This window comes from Anomaloglossus baeobatrachus, unplaced genomic scaffold (genome assembly GCF_048569485.1).
Source record: "Anomaloglossus baeobatrachus isolate aAnoBae1 unplaced genomic scaffold, aAnoBae1.hap1 Scaffold_2960, whole genome shotgun sequence".
NCBI lineage: Eukaryota > Metazoa > Chordata > Amphibia > Anura > Aromobatidae > Anomaloglossus > Anomaloglossus baeobatrachus.
In genome coordinates, this window is record NW_027442400.1 from 53,807 (window position 1) to 74,435 (window position 20,629).

General features: G+C 44.4%; 1 protein-coding gene across 1 annotated transcript; it reads right to left on the bottom strand.

Moving 5' to 3' along the window:
- Positions 1-11,138: 11,138 nt before the first annotated feature.
- LOC142267572 (uncharacterized) lies at positions 11,139-15,967 on the bottom strand. The gene is made up of 2 exons (XM_075332342.1): positions 15,867-15,967; positions 11,139-13,007 (listed from the first exon to the last, which is right to left on the bottom strand). Exon 2 carries the CDS (start codon positions 12,469-12,471, stop codon positions 11,584-11,586), a length of 888 nt encoding a protein of 295 aa, XP_075188457.1. The 5' UTR covers positions 12,472-13,007; positions 15,867-15,967; the 3' UTR covers positions 11,139-11,583.
- Positions 15,968-20,629: the final 4,662 nt, after the last annotated feature.

The following is a 20,629-nucleotide window of genomic DNA, read 5'->3' on the forward strand; positions in this document are numbered from 1 at the left end:
AGCAACATGGATGCAGAGACATGGTTCTCTGCAATTATTATTGTGGTGTGGTTGTTGTCATTCCGAGTTGTTGCAAGGATAAGAACTACACAGAGTAGATCCTCATCCAATAAGGATGAGGATGTGGAGACATTGACTCCTGCAATTGATGTTGTACAACACATAAAAGGCGCAGAAGCTATCAAAGGCTGTAGACTAATGTTAGTAAAAGGTGAATGCAGGTATGAATGAAACACTGGATGAACAAACATGGCAGGATTTCCTGACTAACTGTAAGGGATGGCTAGAGGACCATAATAAGTTTGACCAGGCCATAATGTGGTATGAAGTGGCCCAAGAAATGACAAGGACTGAACATAATCTAGGGGGGTTGGTAGGGCATCTGCCCTGGGGGCAACTGTCAGTGAGGTGCTGTCGGGCTGCCTAATACAGCGGTGTGAAAGTCTGTTCGGGGGCTGCATTTGCGGCCCCGTAGTGGGAGCCGGCCATTCTCTGAGCGCAGCTGTCATGCTGACAGCCACACTCATAGAAAGTGCAGCGTACGACTCCCACTACTCAATTGTCCTTGTATCTGTCAGAAGCGAGGACAATTGAAGCGTTGATCGCTGGTGCTGACTTCCGGGTCAGAGTGACAGCTGTCATGTGATCAGGTCAGCTGATCACACTGCTGACCCGAAAGTTAGGGGCGCAGCATGGAGGTAGCAGAGAACGCTGATAAGTTTTCCAGTGGAGCTGAAGACACGGAAGAGGAACAGTATGGGGTGAGAGGGGAGTATCTATGCAAACAGTAAGGGGGAGAGAGGGTGTGGGAGGGAACTATCTGTGGACAGAGTATGGTGGGAAGAGAGGATGGGGAAGGGAAAGAATGAGGGGTGATGCATGGGGAGAGAGAGGATGAGGTTTGATGCATGGGGGAGAGAGGATGAGGGGTGCTGCATGGGGGGAGAGGTTGAGGGGTGATGCATGGGGAGAGCGAGGATGAGGGGTGATGCATGGAGAGAGAATGAGGTGTGATGCATGGGGAGAGAGAGGATGAGAGATGATGCATGGGGAGAGAGAGTATAAAGGGTGGTGCATGGGGAGAAAGGAAGAGGGGTGATGCATGGGGAGAGAGGATGAGGGGTGATTATGGGGAGAGAGAGGGTGAGGGGTGATGTATGGGGAGAGAGAGGATGTGGAGCGAACTGGAAAGAAGTTTTGAGGACACAGAATAAAGAGCCACATGGTATGAGGAGCGAATGGGCAGGGAGTGAGGAGGAAAAGTATATGGACACACAGAAGGTAGGGAGGAGACAGTAAGTGATGAGAAAAATGTGAGGGGGCACAGAATAGAGACTGGGTAGTGGAGAGGGGTGGTATGGAGAAGGGGCAGAATGGGAGGACAGTGTGAGGCCATAGCAAGGAGGGGGAGAGTGATGAGGGCACAGTATAAAGACTGGGCGGTATAAGGGGACACAGTGTAAAGGACAGTGTGAAGAGTGGGCTCAGTATGGAAAGGGAGGGAGCGTGGAGGGCATGTACCATAAGAGGGACAGTGTGTGGGTGATATTTCATGCAGAGAACACAGTGAGGGGCCATTATTTGTTCTGGGGCACAGCGTAGGGTAGATATTTTTAAGTAGAAGTTTTATAATCATTCTGCTATTTTTAGGGGCATCGTGCCGGGATGTGCTGCAGAAGACTGGAGAAGATGGACATCTGCAGAGACGAGATGAGAATGTGAAAAGTAATCATGGCGTCAGGACAAGATGAATAATAGAAAAAAACGAATAAAAGACAACATCATCTATAAGGAACCTGAATGTAAATGTTTATTTGTGATAATGATTATGTCTCATCATTAGGCCTCGGTCCCACTTGCGCATTGGTTCTTATGTAAGCGCAATGGGACCCCCACTGATCAGCTGGTTTTGGTGCAGGTGGCTGGAAATGCTTATTTCTGGATCTGCTCTGTCCTCTGATAGTGTCCGTGGCCGGGTACTGCACATCCGCCTCATTGATTTTAATAGGAGACTGCTGCCACTATCAGAAGACGGAGCAGATCCAGAACGGAGTATTGACATTGCTTGGGATTGCCATCAAAGCAAGGTGGAGGACTGGATTCAGACAGGGCTGGAGCTGTTCAGGCAGACATTCATTGACTGAAGATGGACCAGAAGTTGTTTTTATTGGTCCCACATCTGTAACATCTCACGGTATGCTTGGATTCAGTATCCTTGTGCCAGTATGACACTGCCTTTACTTCATATAGCAAAATCCTGGTGGTTGGTTCTCTTTAAGATTCCTTTCTCAAAAATTTCTGTTATGAGGAAAGCATATTTTGTTTGCAATGTAGAGAAAGGATCCATAGTTGAAAACCATTAGTGTATGGAGAGAATATTCTTAGCTTCCTTATATTCATCCCTGTTTTGGATGACTATTCCATCCCCCTTGTCAGCAGATAGTTAGTATATCTGAATCATTGCATAATGATTTTAGTGCAACCTTTTATTTTTTATTTAGGCTATTTTGGGGAGATGGTAGTGTAAAATTTCTGATTTTATTGAACTCTTCAAACAGCAAGTACAGGAAAGTGTTCAAAAAATGACCTTGGCTTTCAAAGGGATAAAAGCTTGATTTTGAAAAAACATCAATATGTAGTGGTGTGTCATATAGAAATTAGAAAATTCATAAAGACCCAACAACACTCCTATGAAGTTGACCCCCTCCTTTGGAAACCGATAACTAAAGAGAATCCTTTAGCAGATGTAAGGCTAATCTCAGCTTAAATGCATAAGAATGCAGAAAAGGACAGATTTATGACCGATAGAGAGAAGAGCAGCAGTTGAACAGAAAAATAACAGAGAAATTCAAATCCTTTGTTTCCCCTTATAGAAAGTATAAATTGCATTGATATAATAGATACAGTAGGAAAGTCACATTTTTGAATTAGGTGCTAAAGTGGAGCATGCAAAGCATTGTTCCACATTATTGGTAGACTGCTGGGCTCCCGCCAAATGGATATTGTCCATAAAGATGAAAATATCTATGCAATGTCTCCTATCTATGTAAACATAAAATTGTGATAGGAAAGATGTCTGTAATATCTTCCACCTGGGACCTCCAGGGGTGAAGTTATCAAAACGTTTGTGAATCTCATTTTATAAGACCTAGACTCATTCTATCTTTCACTGAAGTCCAGCCGTGTTATGAGTCACCAGAAGGTAAGTATGTGGGTGTAACTTGTGTTAATAAAAAACTAATTCCAATTATGATCTTCATTCAATGAAAGGAACATTGCTGTGTAGGATTGCTCCATGTTCCATTGGAATCCTTCTCTCCAGAAAACTGAAGTCATTTCTGTGACCCAAGTTCAGTAATTTTCCTTTTCTTATTCCCGTTTATTTTATGTAATTGCATATGCTGTATTATTTTGTTCCCCTTTGTTATATATTTGTGTATTTTTATAAACACAGTCTACTTTTCTGATTAAATATATAAAATGTAATAGCGTATGCCTTTGGGATGTGGTTTATAGATTAAGAGGAACAAAGCTATTTGTAACGTGTGTACAATCAACCTGTATAAGCAGAGACCCTGATTCCAGCGATGTGTCACTTACTTGGCTGCTTGCTGACGTTTTGAAATTCAGTTTTCTCTGTTTAAAATCTACCAGTTCTCGAAATACTGCTCTGTGTATAACCTCACCCACATCACTGATTGGCAGCTGTGTACAATGAGTATAGACAGAAAGCTGCTAATCAGGGGTGGAGTTATACATAGCTTATGGAGATAGAGGATACATAGCAGCAGGTTACTAGTTCTCTAGTGATAATCCCCTAATGATAATACAGTGATTTTATCAAAACTACAGCAAGCAGCTCAGTAAATGACACATCACTGGAATCAGAGTCCCTCTCTGTCACTGGTGTGTCACGGGTGGTATCTGGCAATAGAAGGTCACAGCGTTCGGCTGTGCAAAATGTTCCCTGACTTTCTATTTTTCTTGCTGTTAGTATTCTGTGTTCTAGGTATCTCCTCTCTGCTGGGTTTTCATCCTTTTACTTTAGGACACTGGGGAGCTCCTTTTCCGTTCTGCTGCTAATTATTTGTATTTCCTCTTGGGTTAAAATATTCTCATTTTTCCTGGACTTATGGTAGAGATATTCAGTTCCTTCACAATGTCTGGATGCAAGCAGGTGTCTTTCACACACTAGTAGGATCGTTGTTGCTCTTTACTGAACTTCTTACTGAGTTGTCTAGTGGTATGTTTTTTGTTGTTTGCTTTGTTTGTTATCCGTTTGTGTCCTTTAGTACCTAGTGATCTTTATTAAGAGCTCATCCCATATGTTCCCTATTTAGGGCTCAGTTCAGGGTCAGCCTAGGGTCAGGTATCCGGCTCGGCGCATAGGTGTGGAATCTATATAGGATGGTGAGGCAACTCAGGGGCCCAGCGGTAGGCTTGGTCAGGGCTCTCATCTCCCCTTACCCTAGGCACAGGATTTCCCTTCTCTTTCGCCGTTCACTTGGTACTTCACCATTCCTAGCGTGACACTGTCTCTACATTATTCTGATTTTTAATTAAGTGACCGAATCCCATTGAATTCACAAAACCCCAGCATAGGTATCATAAATGTTACTTCCTCTCCACCAAGAGATAGGCCCCTTTCAGTTCTGGTCTCTTCTACACCCATAATCTAAACTGTAATAAAGGTTTGTGGGCAGAGAACCTAAATAGTAAAGTTCGGGGTTTGTACCAAATATAGACTTTATACAAAAAAATCAGTGTTAGAGTTTGGAGTTCGGGTGCTTTATGTATCCTAACCACTCGATCTAGCATCGCTGTGCTCGGGTACACTCAGTGCTCGGCCCAGTGCGAGCCGCTTGCAGTGTGTGAATGGCTTTCACGGGGAAGTAAAAACATTGTTAGATGATGTATTGTGTACAAGGAAAAAACTCAGTCATCCCTCCCCCGGTAATAAATACTCTGTTAATGGCTGGATGCATGTGGGCGGAGACCCAAACTGCCCAATCAGTGACTTCCAACAGGGTTCAGGACCAGTCTGGTTCCCGAACTGAACTCTATCTAAAATATAACAGAAATAGCTGAACCGAAACTTCAACGGGTCCACCTATCTCTATTTGTGGGTAAACCCACTAAAAAATAGTCCATTGGATATCAGACAGATAAAATCCTTTAGTTTTTTAATTACAATAATTATCCTTTGTAAAGGGATCATTTTTATACCAAAGAGTCCAATTTCTGCGGGGCCACTCCTGATTCATGAAGTGGTGCATGCCTCTTCATGAATCTGGAGCGTTTGACGAGTGGCATGTGCCTCCTAGAGTCATGCTAGAAATATTACTCCCATCAGGGACTGGAGTGAAATTTCTGCCATAAGGAACACCACAGCTCGTCATGACTTTAAGAAGCTGTGGTGTCATGCCCCCATCCCACCCAAACCGTGTGTCAATATTAGAGTGAAAATGGCAAAAGCTACCAATATTTGGCACAACTATGAATTGATACAATTTTTTGTGACTTTTCAAAGCTTTTGTGCCATTTTTTTGGCATAAAAGCTTTGATAAACTGAGACCACTGTATCTTAACAACCTCCACATATCCGAATGCAGAATGCGATTCACTTCTCCCTTGTCACGGCTGGGGATAGAAGCTATACCAGCCGTATATTACAATACAAAGGCAAGGGGAAAAGAATGCCTTATCACTAGGGAAAGGGGGAAGTGGTGACCCCTGACAATACAGCTCACCCTCAATGCCTTCACCAACCCTAAATAGGTTCTGCATCTGTCGCCGAGCAGGAATACCTCACCCTAGGCAAACCCTGATCTATGCCTAAGTAAGAATTGCAGGTATGAGCGCTTCGTCAACACCACTAACGCTAAGGGAGACAAAAGGAATCAAAACAGGGGAGACACAAATGCTACCACCTGAGCCCAGGTACATAGCAAAATTCAAACACTTATCTTAGGAGTAGCTACCACAGAAGTCTATGGAACAACAAGAGGAGACGAACGCTGTAAACCACAACCAGGAACAACTATAAACTTCACCCAAAGCATCGAAGGTTGAGGTTTATAAAGGAAGTCAGAGGCTCGCAACAGAGGAAAAACTGACAATTTCCCAGAGTCATAGAGTCCGCTGCTACAGAAACAGAGAACTGTAAGTTAAGAACACGTTCTGCAAATCTCTGGGATTTTCCAACACTTCTGCCATTGGATTTTCTGCCAGCCGTGACAACGCTGTAACATCCTCTCACTATTTTTGTGCTAAATGCCTACAGCTCTGCCTCAACTCCAGAGGTTTGGAGGCAAAATCATCACATCTAAACAATAGAGAAAGACAGGCATGAAGAATATACTGTACATTTACAAGCATTTATTAACAAAACAAGTTTTGAAATGCAATTATATACAATGTGATAGAATTATGAGTTCCTACCTCCAATCTGGGGCTGCGCATTTTAGTAAATAAAGCAGTGGGCAACCTGAGATTAGTGAATTATATAAATATAATCCAGTATCAAAAGCTTTCACAAATGTTCATAAAGGCACTCGAAATACCCAACTTACTAGCAAAGTGAAAGTCCATTTTGTGGGATCTTAGTATGCAGAACGGGATCCCACAAATCTCTGCAGCTGCTCTAAGCACGAGACATAGCTCTCTCAACTAATCCAGCGCTGTCACATACTTTTTAAAAGGTTTTACTGAACTGCTTAAGAAGGATGCCGCAGAGCTGGGGTCGTAGAGCTCACTCTTTCACTGTGAGAGTGATCATCACTGAGGGTTGTGAGATCTCACAATCTGAAGTTCCTTTTGGGGGACATTAGGGACACTTCAAAAAGTTTTGGTACTGGATTATATTTAAAAAATTCACTAATCTGCGGCTCTTCACTGTTTTAGTAAATAATAAAGACAGCCACAGATTTGTTATAAGCACTATTTAACCCCTTCAGCCCCCAGCCTGTTTTCACCTTAAAGACCCGGCCATTTTTTGCAATTTTGACCAGTGTCACTTTGACAGGTTATAACTCTGGAACACTTCAACGGATCCTGGCGATTCTGAGATTGTTTTTTCGTGACATATTGTACTTCATGTCAGTGGTAAATTTAGGCCGATATGTTTTGCGTTTATTTGTGAAAATTTCGGAAATTTGGCGAAAATTTTGAAAATTTTGCAATTTTCAAAATTTGAAATTTTATGCCCATAAATCTGAGAGATATGTCACACAAAAAAGTTACTAAATAACATTTCCCACATGTCTACTTTACACCAGCGCAATTTTTGAAAAAAAAAAAAATTCCGTTAGGAAGTTAGAAGGGTTCAAAGTTCATCACCAATTTCTCATTTTTCCAACAAAATTTACAAAAAAAAATTTTTTAGGTACCACATCACATTTGGAGTGATTTGAGAAACCTAGGCGACAGAAAATACCCAAAAGTGACCCAATTCTAAAATCTGCACCCCTCACTCTGCTCAAAACCACATCCAAGAAGTTTATTAACCCTTTAGGAGCTTCACAGCAACCAAAGCAATGTAGACAAAAAAATGAAAATTTTACTTTTTTAACACAAAAATGTTACTTTAGCCATAAAAATTAGTATTTTCACAAGGGTATCAGGAAAAATGCATCATAAAATGTATCGTGCATTTTCTCCTGAGTACGCAGATACCCCATATGTGGTGGAAATCAAATGTTTGGGCACACAGCAGGACTCGGAAGGCAAGGAGCGCCATTTGAATTTTTGAGTGCAAAATTAGCTGCACTCATTAGCGGACGCCATGTCGGGTTTGAAGACTCCCCGAGGTGCCTAAACAATGGAGCTCCCCCATAAGTGACCCCATTTTGGAAACTAGAGCCCTCAAATATTTTTTCTAGATGTTTGATGTGCACTTTGAACCCCTGGGGGCTTCACAGAAGTTTATAACGTTGAGCCGTGAAAAGAAAAAATTTTTTTTTTACCACAAAACTGTTGCTTCAACCAGGTAGCTTTTTTTATCACAAGGGTATCAGGAAAAAATGCACCATAAAATGTATTGTGCATTTTCTCCTGAGTACGCAGATACCCCATATGTGGTGGAAATCAAATGTTTGGGCACACGGCAGGACTCGGAAGGCAAGGAGCGCCATTTGAATTTTTGAGTGCAAAATTAGCTGCACTCATTAGCGGACGCCATGTCGGGTTTGAAGACTCCCCGAGGTGCCTAAACAATGGAGCTCCCCCATAAGTTACCCCATTTTGGAAACTAGAGCCCTCAAATATTTTTTCTAGATGTTTTATGTGCACTTTGAACCCCTGGGGGCTTCACAGAAGTTTATAACGTTGAGCCGTGAAAAGAAAAAATTTTTTTTTTACCACAAAACTGTTGCTTCAACCAGGTAGCTTTTTTTATCACAAGGGTATCAGGAAAAAATGCACCATAAAATGTATTGTGCAATTTCTCCTGAGTACGACGATACCTCATATGTGGTGGAAATCAATTGTTTGGGCGTACGGCGGGGCTCAGAAGAGAAGGAGCGCCATTTCATAGTAAAATTGATTGGAATTATTAGCAGACGCCATGTTTCATTTGGAGACCCCCTGAGGTGCCTAAACAATGGAGCTCCCCCACATGTGATCCCATTTTGGAAACTAGACCCCCCCCCATACAAAAAAAATTAGTTTGGCGAAATAAAAAATACAGACATCAGTAGAAAAAAAAAAAAAAAATGAGCGCCTGCCAAGACCAGTGCCAAACGTGAGAGCAATGCACGAGTCTCGCATCGCATCATCCACTGCAGTCTGGAAGCGAGCAACTGCGCTGGATAATGCGATGCGAGAGGGCGGGGCGGCAGATGAGAAAGGGCGCAGCGGATGGAGGAGCGGCAGAGGATGGGAAAGGGCGCAGCGGATGGATGATGGGAAATGGCGCAGCGGATGGATGGGAAATGGCGCAGCGGATGGAGGAGCGGCAGAGGATGGGGGGGGGGGGTGAGATGGGGATACCTACCTTACAGGATGGATCTAGGCAGCAGGATCACAGCAGACAGAAGAGGCAGCAGACAGAAGAGGCAGCAGATGAAGGAGGCAACAGATCGAGGAGGGTGAGAGGGGGCAGTAGATGGAAAATGGGAGAGAGCAGGCAGCAGATCGGGGAGGGGGGCAGAGTCTGATGGGAGAGAGAGATGGCACATGTAGGGGAAGGGAGGGGGGCTTGCAGCACATGTAGGGGGAGGGAGGGGGGCTTGCAGCACATGTAGGGGGAGGGAGGGGGGCTTGCAGCACATGTAGGGGGAGGGAGGGGGGCTTGCAGCACATGTAGGGGGAGGGTGGCTGGCTTGCAGCACATGTAGGGGGAGGGTGGCTTGCAGCACATGTGCTGCAAGCCAGCCACCCTCCCCCCACATGTGCTGCAAGCCCCCCTCCCTCCCCCTACATGTGCTGCAAGCCCCCCTCCCTCCCCCCACATGTGCTGCAAGCCCCCCTCCCTCCCCCCACATGTGCTGCAAGCCAGCCACCCTCCCCCCACATGTGCTGCAAGCCAGCCACCCTCCCCCCACGTGGGGGGAGGGTGGCTTGCAGCACATGGAGGGATAGGTGGTGTGGCGATGGAGAAGGGGCAGCCGATGAAGGAGGCGGCGGCCGCCGCCGATCGGGGGCAGCAGCGGCTGAAAAAGGTGGGTGCGACGGCGGCGGGGACAGTGGCGAGCATGGCGGCGGGGACGGCGGTGGATCGGGAGCGGCGGCGGGGACGGCGGTGGATCGGGAGCGGCGGCGGGGACGGCGGTGGATCGGGAGCGGCGGCGGGGACGGCGGTGGATCGGGAGCATGGCGGCGGGGACGGCGGTGGATCGGGAGCGGCGGCGGAGACAGCGGTGCAGCGGGAGCATGGCGGCGGGGACGTCGGTGGATCGGGAGCGGCGGCGGAGACAGCGGTGCAGCGGGAGCATGGCGGCGGGGACGTCGGTGGATCGGGAGCGGCGGCGGAGACAGCGGTGCAGCGGGAGCATGGCGGCGGGGACGGCGGTGGATCGGGAGCGGCGGCGGAGACAGCGGTGCAGCGGGAGCATGGCGGCGGGGACGGCGGTGCAGCGGGAGCATGGCGGCGGGGACGGCGGTGCAGCGGGAGCATGGCGGCGGGGACGGCGGTGCAGCGGGAGCATGGCGGCGGGGACGGCGGTGGATCGGGAGCGGCGGCGGAGACAGCGGTGCAGCGGGAGCATGGCGGCGGGGACGGCGGTGGATCGGGAGCGGCGGCGGAGACAGCGGTGCAGCGGGAGCATGGCGGCGGGGACGGCGGTGGAGCGGGAGCATGGCGGCGGGGACGGCGGTGCAGCGGGAGCATGGCGGCGGGGACGGCGGTGGAGCGGGAGCATGGCGGCGGAGACAGCGGTGCATCGGGAGCATGGCGGCGGGGACAGCGGTGAAGCGGCAGCAGCGGCGGGGCGATCGGAGACAGCGGCGGGGACAGCGGTGAAGCGGGAGCAGCGGCGGGGCGATCGGAGACAGCGGCGGTGAAGCGGGAGCAGCGGCGGGGCGATCGGAGACAGCGGCGGTGAAGCGGGAGCAGCGGCGGGGCGATCGGAGACAGCGGCGGTGAAGCGGGAGCAGCGGCGGGGACAGGGGCGGGCGGCGGGGCGATCGGGGACAGGGGCGGGCGGCGGGGACAACAACTTACCGCTCTCCTCGGCTTCCAGGGACGGTCACAGGCCGCAGATCCACATTGATTGGAGAGCGGTCACAAGACCGGTCTCTCCAATCAGAGCTGGGGGCGGGTGAAGCATCGATCACCCAGCTCCAGCCAATGGCCAGTGCTACAGCAGCACTGATCAGGGCTGGATTTCAATGTTCCAGCCATTTTCAATGGCTGGAACATTACAGTGGCTGTAATTGGCTGAGCGGCGTTCGTCAGCCAATCACAGCCTCTGTAGGTTCGGGGAGGAGGCACCACCCCTCCTGACGTCAGGCAGAGGTCCCCTCCTTCCCGAATCCACCGTTTAAGTAAATAAATTTCACTCCCCGGGGCTCCGGGACCGCGATTTCGCCAGGACGTACTGAGTACGTCATGGGTCCTTTAGCACCATGTCACCATGACGTACTCAGTACGTCCAAGGTCGTTAAGGGGTTAAAGGGAAAGTCATTAAACACATTGCACTAGAAACTGGGGGATATTACCCTCGTAACAGTGTCAGCAGCAGATCCCCCCATAACAGTGCGTCATGACCACATTCTTATGGTTTGAAAAATACGATAAGTTTAAAAAGAGAGAAAATGGTTCTTTCCCTCACCAATTCTTACTTGAGCAATTGTAGCCGAATTTTGGATAAAACCCTCTGAATTATAGAACATCATAATGGCTTCTCCCGTGTGACTCATCTAACAACAGGACCTGATTAATAATACAAAACATTTGGCAAATTCTGAAAGCAAGAATGGCTGCTCTGCTGGTTTTCTGACGTTTAGCAAGACTTTATTTACCAGTTAAACATTTCAATTATTCACAACATGATAAAGGTTCCTTCCCTGTGTGGCTCCATCATATGTTTAACAAGATCTGATTTCTGAGAATTACATTTTCCACATTCAGAACATAAAAATGGTTTATTTTGTGTGATTTGTTTGATGTCTAACAAGATGTGATTTCCGAATAAAACATTTCCCACACTCTGAACATGAAAATGGCTTCTCCCCTGTGTGACTATTCTGATGTCTAACAAGATATGATTTCCAAATAAAACATTTCCCACACTCTGAACATGAAAATGGCTTTTCCCTTGTGTGATTTTTCTGATGTCTAACAAGGTCTGATTTCTGAATAAAACATTTCCCACACTTTGAACATGAAAATGGCTTCTCCTCTGTGTGAGATCTTTGATGGCAAACAAGGTCTGATTTCTTAATAAAACATTTCCCACACTCTGAACATGAAAATGGCGTCTCCTCTGTGTGAGATCTTTGATGGCAAACAAGGTCTGATTTCTTAATAAAACATTTCCCACACTCTGAACATGAAAATGGCTTCTCCCCTGTGTGAGATCTTTGATGACAAACAAGATCTGATTTCCGAATAAAACATTTCTCACACTCTGAACATGAAAATGGCTTCTCCCCTGTGTGATTTTTCTGATGTCTAACAAGGTAAGATTTCTGAATAAAACATTTCCCACACTCTGAACATAAAAATGGCTTCTCCCCTGTGTGAGATCTTTGATGGCAAACAAGATCTGATTTCTGAATAAAACATTTCCCACACTCTGAACATGAAAATGGCTTCTCCCCTGTGTGATTTTTCTGATGTCTAACAAGGTCTGATTTCTGAATAAAGCATTTCCCACACTCTGAACATGAAAATGGCTTCTCCCCTGTGTGAGATCTTTGATGACAAACAAGATCTGATTTCCGAATAAAACATTTCTCACACTCTGAACATGAAAATGGCTTCTCCCCTGTGTGAATTTTCTGATGTGTAACAAAGTAAGATTTCCGCATAAAACATTTCCCACACTCTGAACATGAAAATGGCTTCTCCCCTGTGTGATTTTTCTGATGTCTAACAAGGTCTGATTTCTGAATAAAGCATTTCCCACACTCTGAACATGAAAATGGCTTCTCCCCTGTGTGAGATCTTTGATGACAAACAAGATCTGATTTCCGAATAAAACATTTCTCACACTCTGAACATGAAAATGGCTTCACTCCTGTGTGAATTTTCTGATGTCTAACAAGATCTGATTTCCTGATAAAACATTTTCCACATTCTGAACATGAAAATGGTTTCTCCCTTGTAGGAGCCGTTTCATGTTCCACATCCTTTCTGTAACTTTTATTTTGCTTACAATTCTGTGATAAATCGTAATTTTGGACTTGTTTGAAAAGATCAGATGATACAGCTTTCCGAGGAAGGACTGAAGGTATATCTGGGAGAGCAGCATGCTCTTCATATGTATCATGTGTGATACTTTCATCATCTGTTTTAAATTCTGAAGATATTAGAGGTCCATCTGAACTCCTGATACACTCATCTGCTAAAAATAAACACAATGTTATTATTTTTTAATGATATAATTTTGAAAGTAGATTTTTTTAAATCATAACATTAGAAATTAAATTAGGAAACAAATTATTCTGAATCTGTTTTCCAATTTCGAGATCTAAGAGTTACATCTTCGTTAATTCAGATCTCCCATTCCTAGCACCAGTTCTCTGGAATGTGCTACAATAAATAATCTGATTGATTGTCGCAATGTGACTATAGGATAATGAGGGACAGGGGCTCCTATATCGTCTCTCATGCCAGGAGACCTTAGGATATCCCTAACCTCTGGATTACCCTGAACGTGGAAGGAAGGGAAAGGAGTATGATGGAAATACAGATTACGACAGACGGGAAAACCAAAATTCAGACACACTGCAAACTCACAGAAATAAACAGTGAGAGACTAAGGCGAAAAGCAAGAGCAGGAAGGCAAAAACAAAAAGACAACAAGGGTTAACACCACAGCTGGTCACAGCAATAATGCACAACAACCACTAGTTTGTATCACAACACCTCACCACACCTGTATAGGTAAACTATTGCTGGCATTAATGGAATAGTCCAGCCGGCATATACAGAAGGGGAGCGAATGATACTGGCTCCACTACAGCATGTGATCAAAGACATTAACACGGAGCACAGCAGAGAATAACTCTTGCTAGTCCTACTAAGTATGTGGTTTGACGCCTTCATCTCACTGTGCTGCTCACAGACACCAGAGCAGTTATCATGCAGAGTGCCAGAATGCTGAAATCCATGGATTATACTACGCCCTCTGATGTGTCATCTATATGTGTGCACATGCATAATTTACAGATAGCATATGTGCTTCCATATTACATAGGTTGTGGATCAGCTGTTATTATTTTGTTGCATATATTCCACTTTGTTGCCCTTTTCCATTGTTATTTCAGCATTCATATGCACATTGGTTTTATAAATGTATTTATTATATTATATCAATGAGTTATTGGATACTGCTATTAACAAAATGGTGGCCAGCAGCGCGCATGCATATGTACCCCTCTTTTTGAAACATAGCAATGTCATTTCTTTTTCCAGAAAGACTTTTTATTAAAGTGACCATGTTTTCTTAGCCGTATTATCTTTGTGCTCCATATATGCAAACTGAGTCTTCTGCACCTCTGTAATATATATATATATATTATATATATATACACACACACACACACATACACACACACACACTATTGTCAGGGTTGCAGATATGCAGGATGAGAAAGTTCATCATTATTTGGTCTGTCTATGATGGCACGATCTGTGTACTTGGTTACCATGGTCACGAGACATTAATCATGTGACCTCCTCACTTCCTCCGTGCTGCTTGACAGCATGCAGATCATGGTGGGCCCGCCTCCCTCTCCACGTGTGCAGCTGCACATTCACCAGATACCAATTTACGGTAATCACATTAGCTTTATTAATTGTCCGGTTGATGTTATGTGTCACTTGCCCCTGATGAAGCTGCAATAAGCGGCGACACGCGTCGGGTAGACTGCCTGACTGTCCCTCTTACCTTGGGTCCACATATTTTTCTTGCAGAGGTTACCAGGGTCCAGACATGGTATTGTAGTAGCCAGGGATTTATATTCTCCCTTGCACAGTATTGATTTTTCGACTACTCATTCAATGTGTGGCTAAAGGCTTTTTCTTTTTTTAATAGGGTATTGTCTTCTGGGTATCCATGTCATTAATTTTTCCCATAGGGTCTTTATAATCAGTTATCGGTAATGGATTATTATAGAGGCTACTCTTTATAATACATGTCTGGAGACCAATTGTGACATTGTGTACCTTGATTGTAGTCTTGGCCATTACAGATGTAACCACTTCTTGTATTTTGTATGGCCACTCCACAGGGGTCGTCCTTTACATTATTCTGTTATGGTGTTATATGTGACATTGTTGTGTCCTGTGGGTGCATTCTAATATAGGACATATTCATCACAGGTTTAGCCATTTGTCATCTTTTCACTATACCACTTCTTGAGGTTATCCTGTATCATTATTATTTTTTGCTATAGACTATATCCACCATATATGCTACTATTTTTCTCCTTTCACTGTACAGCTGCTTTATAGAGGTTTTTTCTATTTTTGCCATATTTGTATATATTTTCCCTGGGGACCATATATTTCAAATAATATTATATTTATCACAGAATTATATGTAGTGTATGGGACAGATGGCTGTTTTGTTCTTAAATGATTTTAATTGTCTGTGTTTTGTATGTTCTGGACATAATAAAATGTATATACCTTGTTTATATATTGGTGTGCACTTGTTTCTATTGAGGCCTTTTTCTCCCCTTTTTCTTTGGTCACATGACGTCATATAAACACTGCAGCCGCTAGGAGAATGGGGGCCTGTGTAATTGCCCAGTTTGCTCTCCCTTTCCCCTAATACCAGCCCTGTATGCCAGCCTGTGTCCTGTTCAGTTCTTTTACACTCCTAGAATTAAAAGACCTTTGGTTACATCACGTCACATGACTTCATCAAAGGTCCTTAAACAATCAACCTTAGAATACAACTGATGGGGACCCGAAGAGAGTGGGGTTCCTGAGAAATTGTGCAGTTTGACTTCTCACAACACTGGCCCTGACTGTAACTAGGGCTTAGTATAGGGCTTATTTTCAGAAAAACTGGGTATTCATGAACCCTCTGCAGGTCTTTGAGTTGCCTTCATAACAACATAGAGAAGGGACTAGAAACAAACAGCAGAAAAAGCAGAAGCAAAGAAAATACAGCTGAAAAAGAACACAGCAGAAAGCCTAAAAATGTAACCACAAAATGAGTGCAGAAAGTACATGAGTAGATATCTCTTACTGGATAGAGCTGGAGGAAACACATCCTGAGGAACATCGGGATCTTCTTGTTTACAGTCCTGTGGGAGAAGAGGACGGGGACATCTCTCTGGTGTTGTCCTCTTACTGGATAGACCTGGAGGAGACACATACAGGGACTGAATTCATTCCTTACCTACAGATAATTATAGGCCGTGTGTATTTAGTCCTGTCTATTACCTGGTGATGTGAGGGGCTGGGGAACCTCCATCATGACATCCTTGTACAGATCTTTGTGTCCTTCTAAATACTCCCACTCCTCCATGGAGAAATAGACGGTGACGTCCTGACACGTTATAGGAACCTGACACATACAATGATACCGTCACCCCCCGATCCCTTCATAGCGTTACTGTATAATGTCCCAGCATTCCCAGCAGTGTCACCTCTCCAGTCAGCAGCTCAATGATCTTGTAGGTGAGTTTTAGGATCTTCTGGCCATTGATGTCCTCATGTATCGGGGGGTGAGGTGGAGGCCCCGTGATTGGGCTCAGGGGTCTTCCCCATCCCTCAGACACAGGGGCCTGACAGCGCTCACTAGAGGTCTTCTTCACTACTGTGTAATCCTGGTTATGGAGAGACACAGTAATAAATCTCACTCCAGACATTTCCAGAGTCCTCACCTCTCCAGTTCTGTCCATCTGTTATTCCCATAGATAAGAATGATGTAATGTGACGTCATCAGAATCTCTCACCTCTCCAGTAAGCCGGAAGAGGATCTCTAGGGTGAGGTGTAATATCCTCTCCGCCATCTTGTCCCTGTCCATATCCATCCTTGAAGGGTCAATCAGGAGAATTCTCTTATATAGCGGATCTCCACTGAGAGGATCCGATATTGTAGGGACCTGAATGGGGAGAAGATGACGATGTAACATCATAAAGAATCCTGTACAGTAATATAATTACTGGAGACTTTATATCCGATCACTGGCTGCAGAAATAACACTAACATGTATGACATGAAGAAGAAGACAATTCATGGTTTTGGGGCTGCACTAACCGAAATGAAGAACCTCGATCCAATAATATTATGAAGCGGCTTTTCTCCCACATGTATGGCACGTGACTATTTTATAATATTAATCTGTTGGGTTTTTGTTCTTTGTATGTTTGCAGGGGTTTAGATTTCCAGATTTTTTCAGCTGATTCTTAAATGACAATTTTTTTTTTTAAATACTTACTGGGGAAAAGTGACACTGAAAAAGACGTGGGTGTGCGGAAGGACGAGAAAACCAACCAGTGCCAGGAAACTGCTGCCAAGGCAGATAATATAATAGGATGCAGTGAACGAGGCACAGATGCTTCGGACAAGAACAGTTTTGCCTCTATACAAGTCACTAGTGCGGCCACATTTACAATATTCTGCACAATTTCGGGCTCCAGTGAATGAGGAGGACTTAACTGAACTAGAGCGGGCGCAGAGAAGAGTGACCATTAAAGGAAAGGAAGGTCTGCAATAGGAGGACAGGTTAGCAAGCCTGGGGTTATTCATTTGGAAACAGAAAGGCTACGGGGCGATTTTATTACAATGTACAAGTATATCAGGGGCATGACTGAGATATTTCTAATGAGCTTTTTACAACTGAGGCCTGCAATGATGACAAGGAGGTTCAATCATAATCACAGATGGGGATTCTTTACTGTAAGAGCAGTGAGAATATGGAACTCTCTGACACATGATGTGATAATTGTTGATAGACTACAAAAATTCAAGGCGGGCTTGGATGCCTTCCATGAAAAGTATATTATGGCAGGTTATCAGTACTAGATTTTGTGATGGGACATTGATCCAGAGAACTAGTCTAATATTTTTAGAGTCATGAAGGAATTTTGCCCTTTGTAAAGGTATTCACACCCCCGGAACGTTTCCACTTATTTTAGCGTCATACCCACAAATGTAAATGCTTTTATTGTGATTTTATGTGATATACCAGCATTAAGTAACAAGTATTTGTGAAGTGTAAAGTAAATGATAGATGTTTTTCTAAACATTTAAAAATATAAATCTTAACCCCTTAAGGACGAAGCCAGTTTTGTCCTTAATGCCCAGGCCATTTTTTGCAATTCTGACCAGTGTCACTTTATGAGGTCATAACTCTGGAACGCTTCAACGGATCCCGGTGATTCTGACATTGTTTTTTCGTGACATATTGTACTTCATGATAGTTATAAATTTAGAACGATATTTTTTGCTTTTATTTGTGAAAAAATCGGAAATTTGATGAAAATTTTGAAAATTTTGCAATTTTCAAACTTTTAATTTTTATGCCCTTAACCCAGAGAGTTATGTCACACAAAACAGTTAATAAATAACATTTCCCACATGTCTACTTTACATTAGCGCAATTTCTGAAACAAAATGTTTTGGGGTTAGGAAGTTAGAAGGGGTCAAAGTTCATCTGCAATTTCCCATTTTTTCAACAAAATTCACAAAACCATTTTTTTAGGGACCACATCACATTTGAAGTGACTTTGAGAGGCCTAAGTGACAGAAAATACCTAAAAGTGACACCATTCTCAAAACAGCACCCCTCAAAGTACTCAAAACCACATCCAAGAAGTTTATTAACCCTTCAGGTGCTTCACAGGAACTAAAGCAAAGTGGAATGAAAAAAAGCAAAAAATAAAATTTTACCTAAAATGTTGCTCTACCCCAAATTTATTCACTTTTAGAAGAAATAACACAACAAAATGAACCCCAAAACTTGTTCCCCACTTTCTTATGAGCGCGCCAATACCCCACATGTGGTCAGAAACCTTTGTTTGGACAAATGGGAGGGCTCGGAACAGAAGGAGCAATATTTGAATTTTGGAAAGCAAATTTGGCTGAAATAGATTGCGGGCACCATGTTGCATTTACATGTCCGCTAAGGTACCTAAACAGCAGAAACCCCTCACAAGTGACACCATTTTGGAAACTAGACCCCTTAAGGCTTCTATCTAGGGGTATAGTGAGCATTTTGGATCCACAAGTACTTCACAGATTTTGATAACGTTACGTTGTCACATTGAAAATTTTCATTTTTTTCTCAAAAATGTTGCTTTAGCATCAATTTTTTCACTTTTTCAAGAGGTAATTCCAAAAATTTGACCCCAACGTTTGTTACCCACTTTTTTATGAGCGCGGTGATACCTCACTTGTGGTCTGAAACCTTTGTTTGGAGAAATGGGAGGGCTTGGAACGGAAGGAGCAATATTTGAATTTTGGAAAGGAAATTTGGCTGAAAAAGATTGCAGGCACCATGTCGCATTTGGAGGACCCCTAAGGTACGTAAACAGCAAAACAACACCACAAGTGACCCCATATTGGAAACTAGGCCCCTCAAGGAATTTATCTTGATGTTTGGTGAGTACCCTGAACCTCCAGGTGCTTTACAGAAGTTTATAACGTTGAGCCATGAAAATAAAAAAATAAAATTTTACCACAAAATTGTTACTTCAACCAGGTAGCTTTTTTTTTCACAAGGGTAACAGGAAATAAATCACCATGAAATTTATTGCGCAATTTCTCCTGAGTTTGTTGATATCTTGTATGTGGTGGAAATCAACTGTTTGGGCACACTACAGGGCTCAGAAGAGAAGGAGTGCAGTTTGACTGCAAAATTGGCTGGAATCAATAGCGGACGCCATGTTGCATTAGGAGAGCCCCTGAGGTGCCTAAGCAGTGGAGGTCCCCCACAAGTGACCCCATTCTGGAAATAAGACCCCTCAAGGCTTTAATCTAGGTGTATATTGAGCATTTTGAATCCACGAATACTTCACAGAATTTGATAAGCTTAGGTTGCCATATTGAAATTTTCATTTTTTTCACAAAAATGTTGATTTAGCGACACATTTTTCACTTTTTCAAGAGGCAACAACAAAACGTGTACCCCACAGGTTGTTATCTAATTTCTTGTGAGCGCAGGGATACCACACATGTGGCCAAAAACCTTTCTTTGGATAAATGGGAGGGCTTGGAATGGAAGGAGCACCATTTGAATTTTGGAAAAGTTGAAGTAAATTGCGCGCACCATGTCACATTAGCAGGGCCCCTTGGGTACCTATACATCAGAAACCCCCCACAAGTGACCTCATTTTGGAAACTGGACCCCTCAAGGATTTTATTCAGGAGTATAGTAAGCATTTTGAATCCACAGGTACTTCACAAAAATGTTGCTGTAGCAACAAATTTCTCACTGTTAAGGGGGCTTTACACGCTGCGACATCGCTAATGCGGAGTCGTTAGGGTCACGGAATTGGTGACGCACATCCGGCCGCATTAGCGATGTTGCTGCGTGTGACACCGATGAGCGATTTTGCATCGTTGCAAAAACGTGCAAAATCGCTCATCGGTGACATGGGGGTCCATTCTCGATTATCGTTACTGCAGCAGTAACGATGTAGTTCGTCGCTCCTGCGGCAGCACACATCGCTATGTGTGACGCCGCAGGAACGAGGAACCTCTCCTTACCTGCCTCCCGGCCGCTATGAGGAAGGAAGAAGGTGGGCGGGATGTTCCGGCCACTCATCTCCGCCCCTCCGCTTCTATTGGGCGGCTGCTCAGTGACGTCACTGTGATGCCACACGGACCGCCCCCTTAGAAAGGAGGCGGTTCGCCGGTCACAGCGACGTCGCCGGGCAGGTAAGTATGTGTGATGCGTCTGCGCGATGTTGTGCGGCACGGGCAGCGATTTGCCCGTGTCGCACAACAGATGGGGGCGGGTACCCACACTAGCGATATCGGGACCGATATCGCAGCGTGTA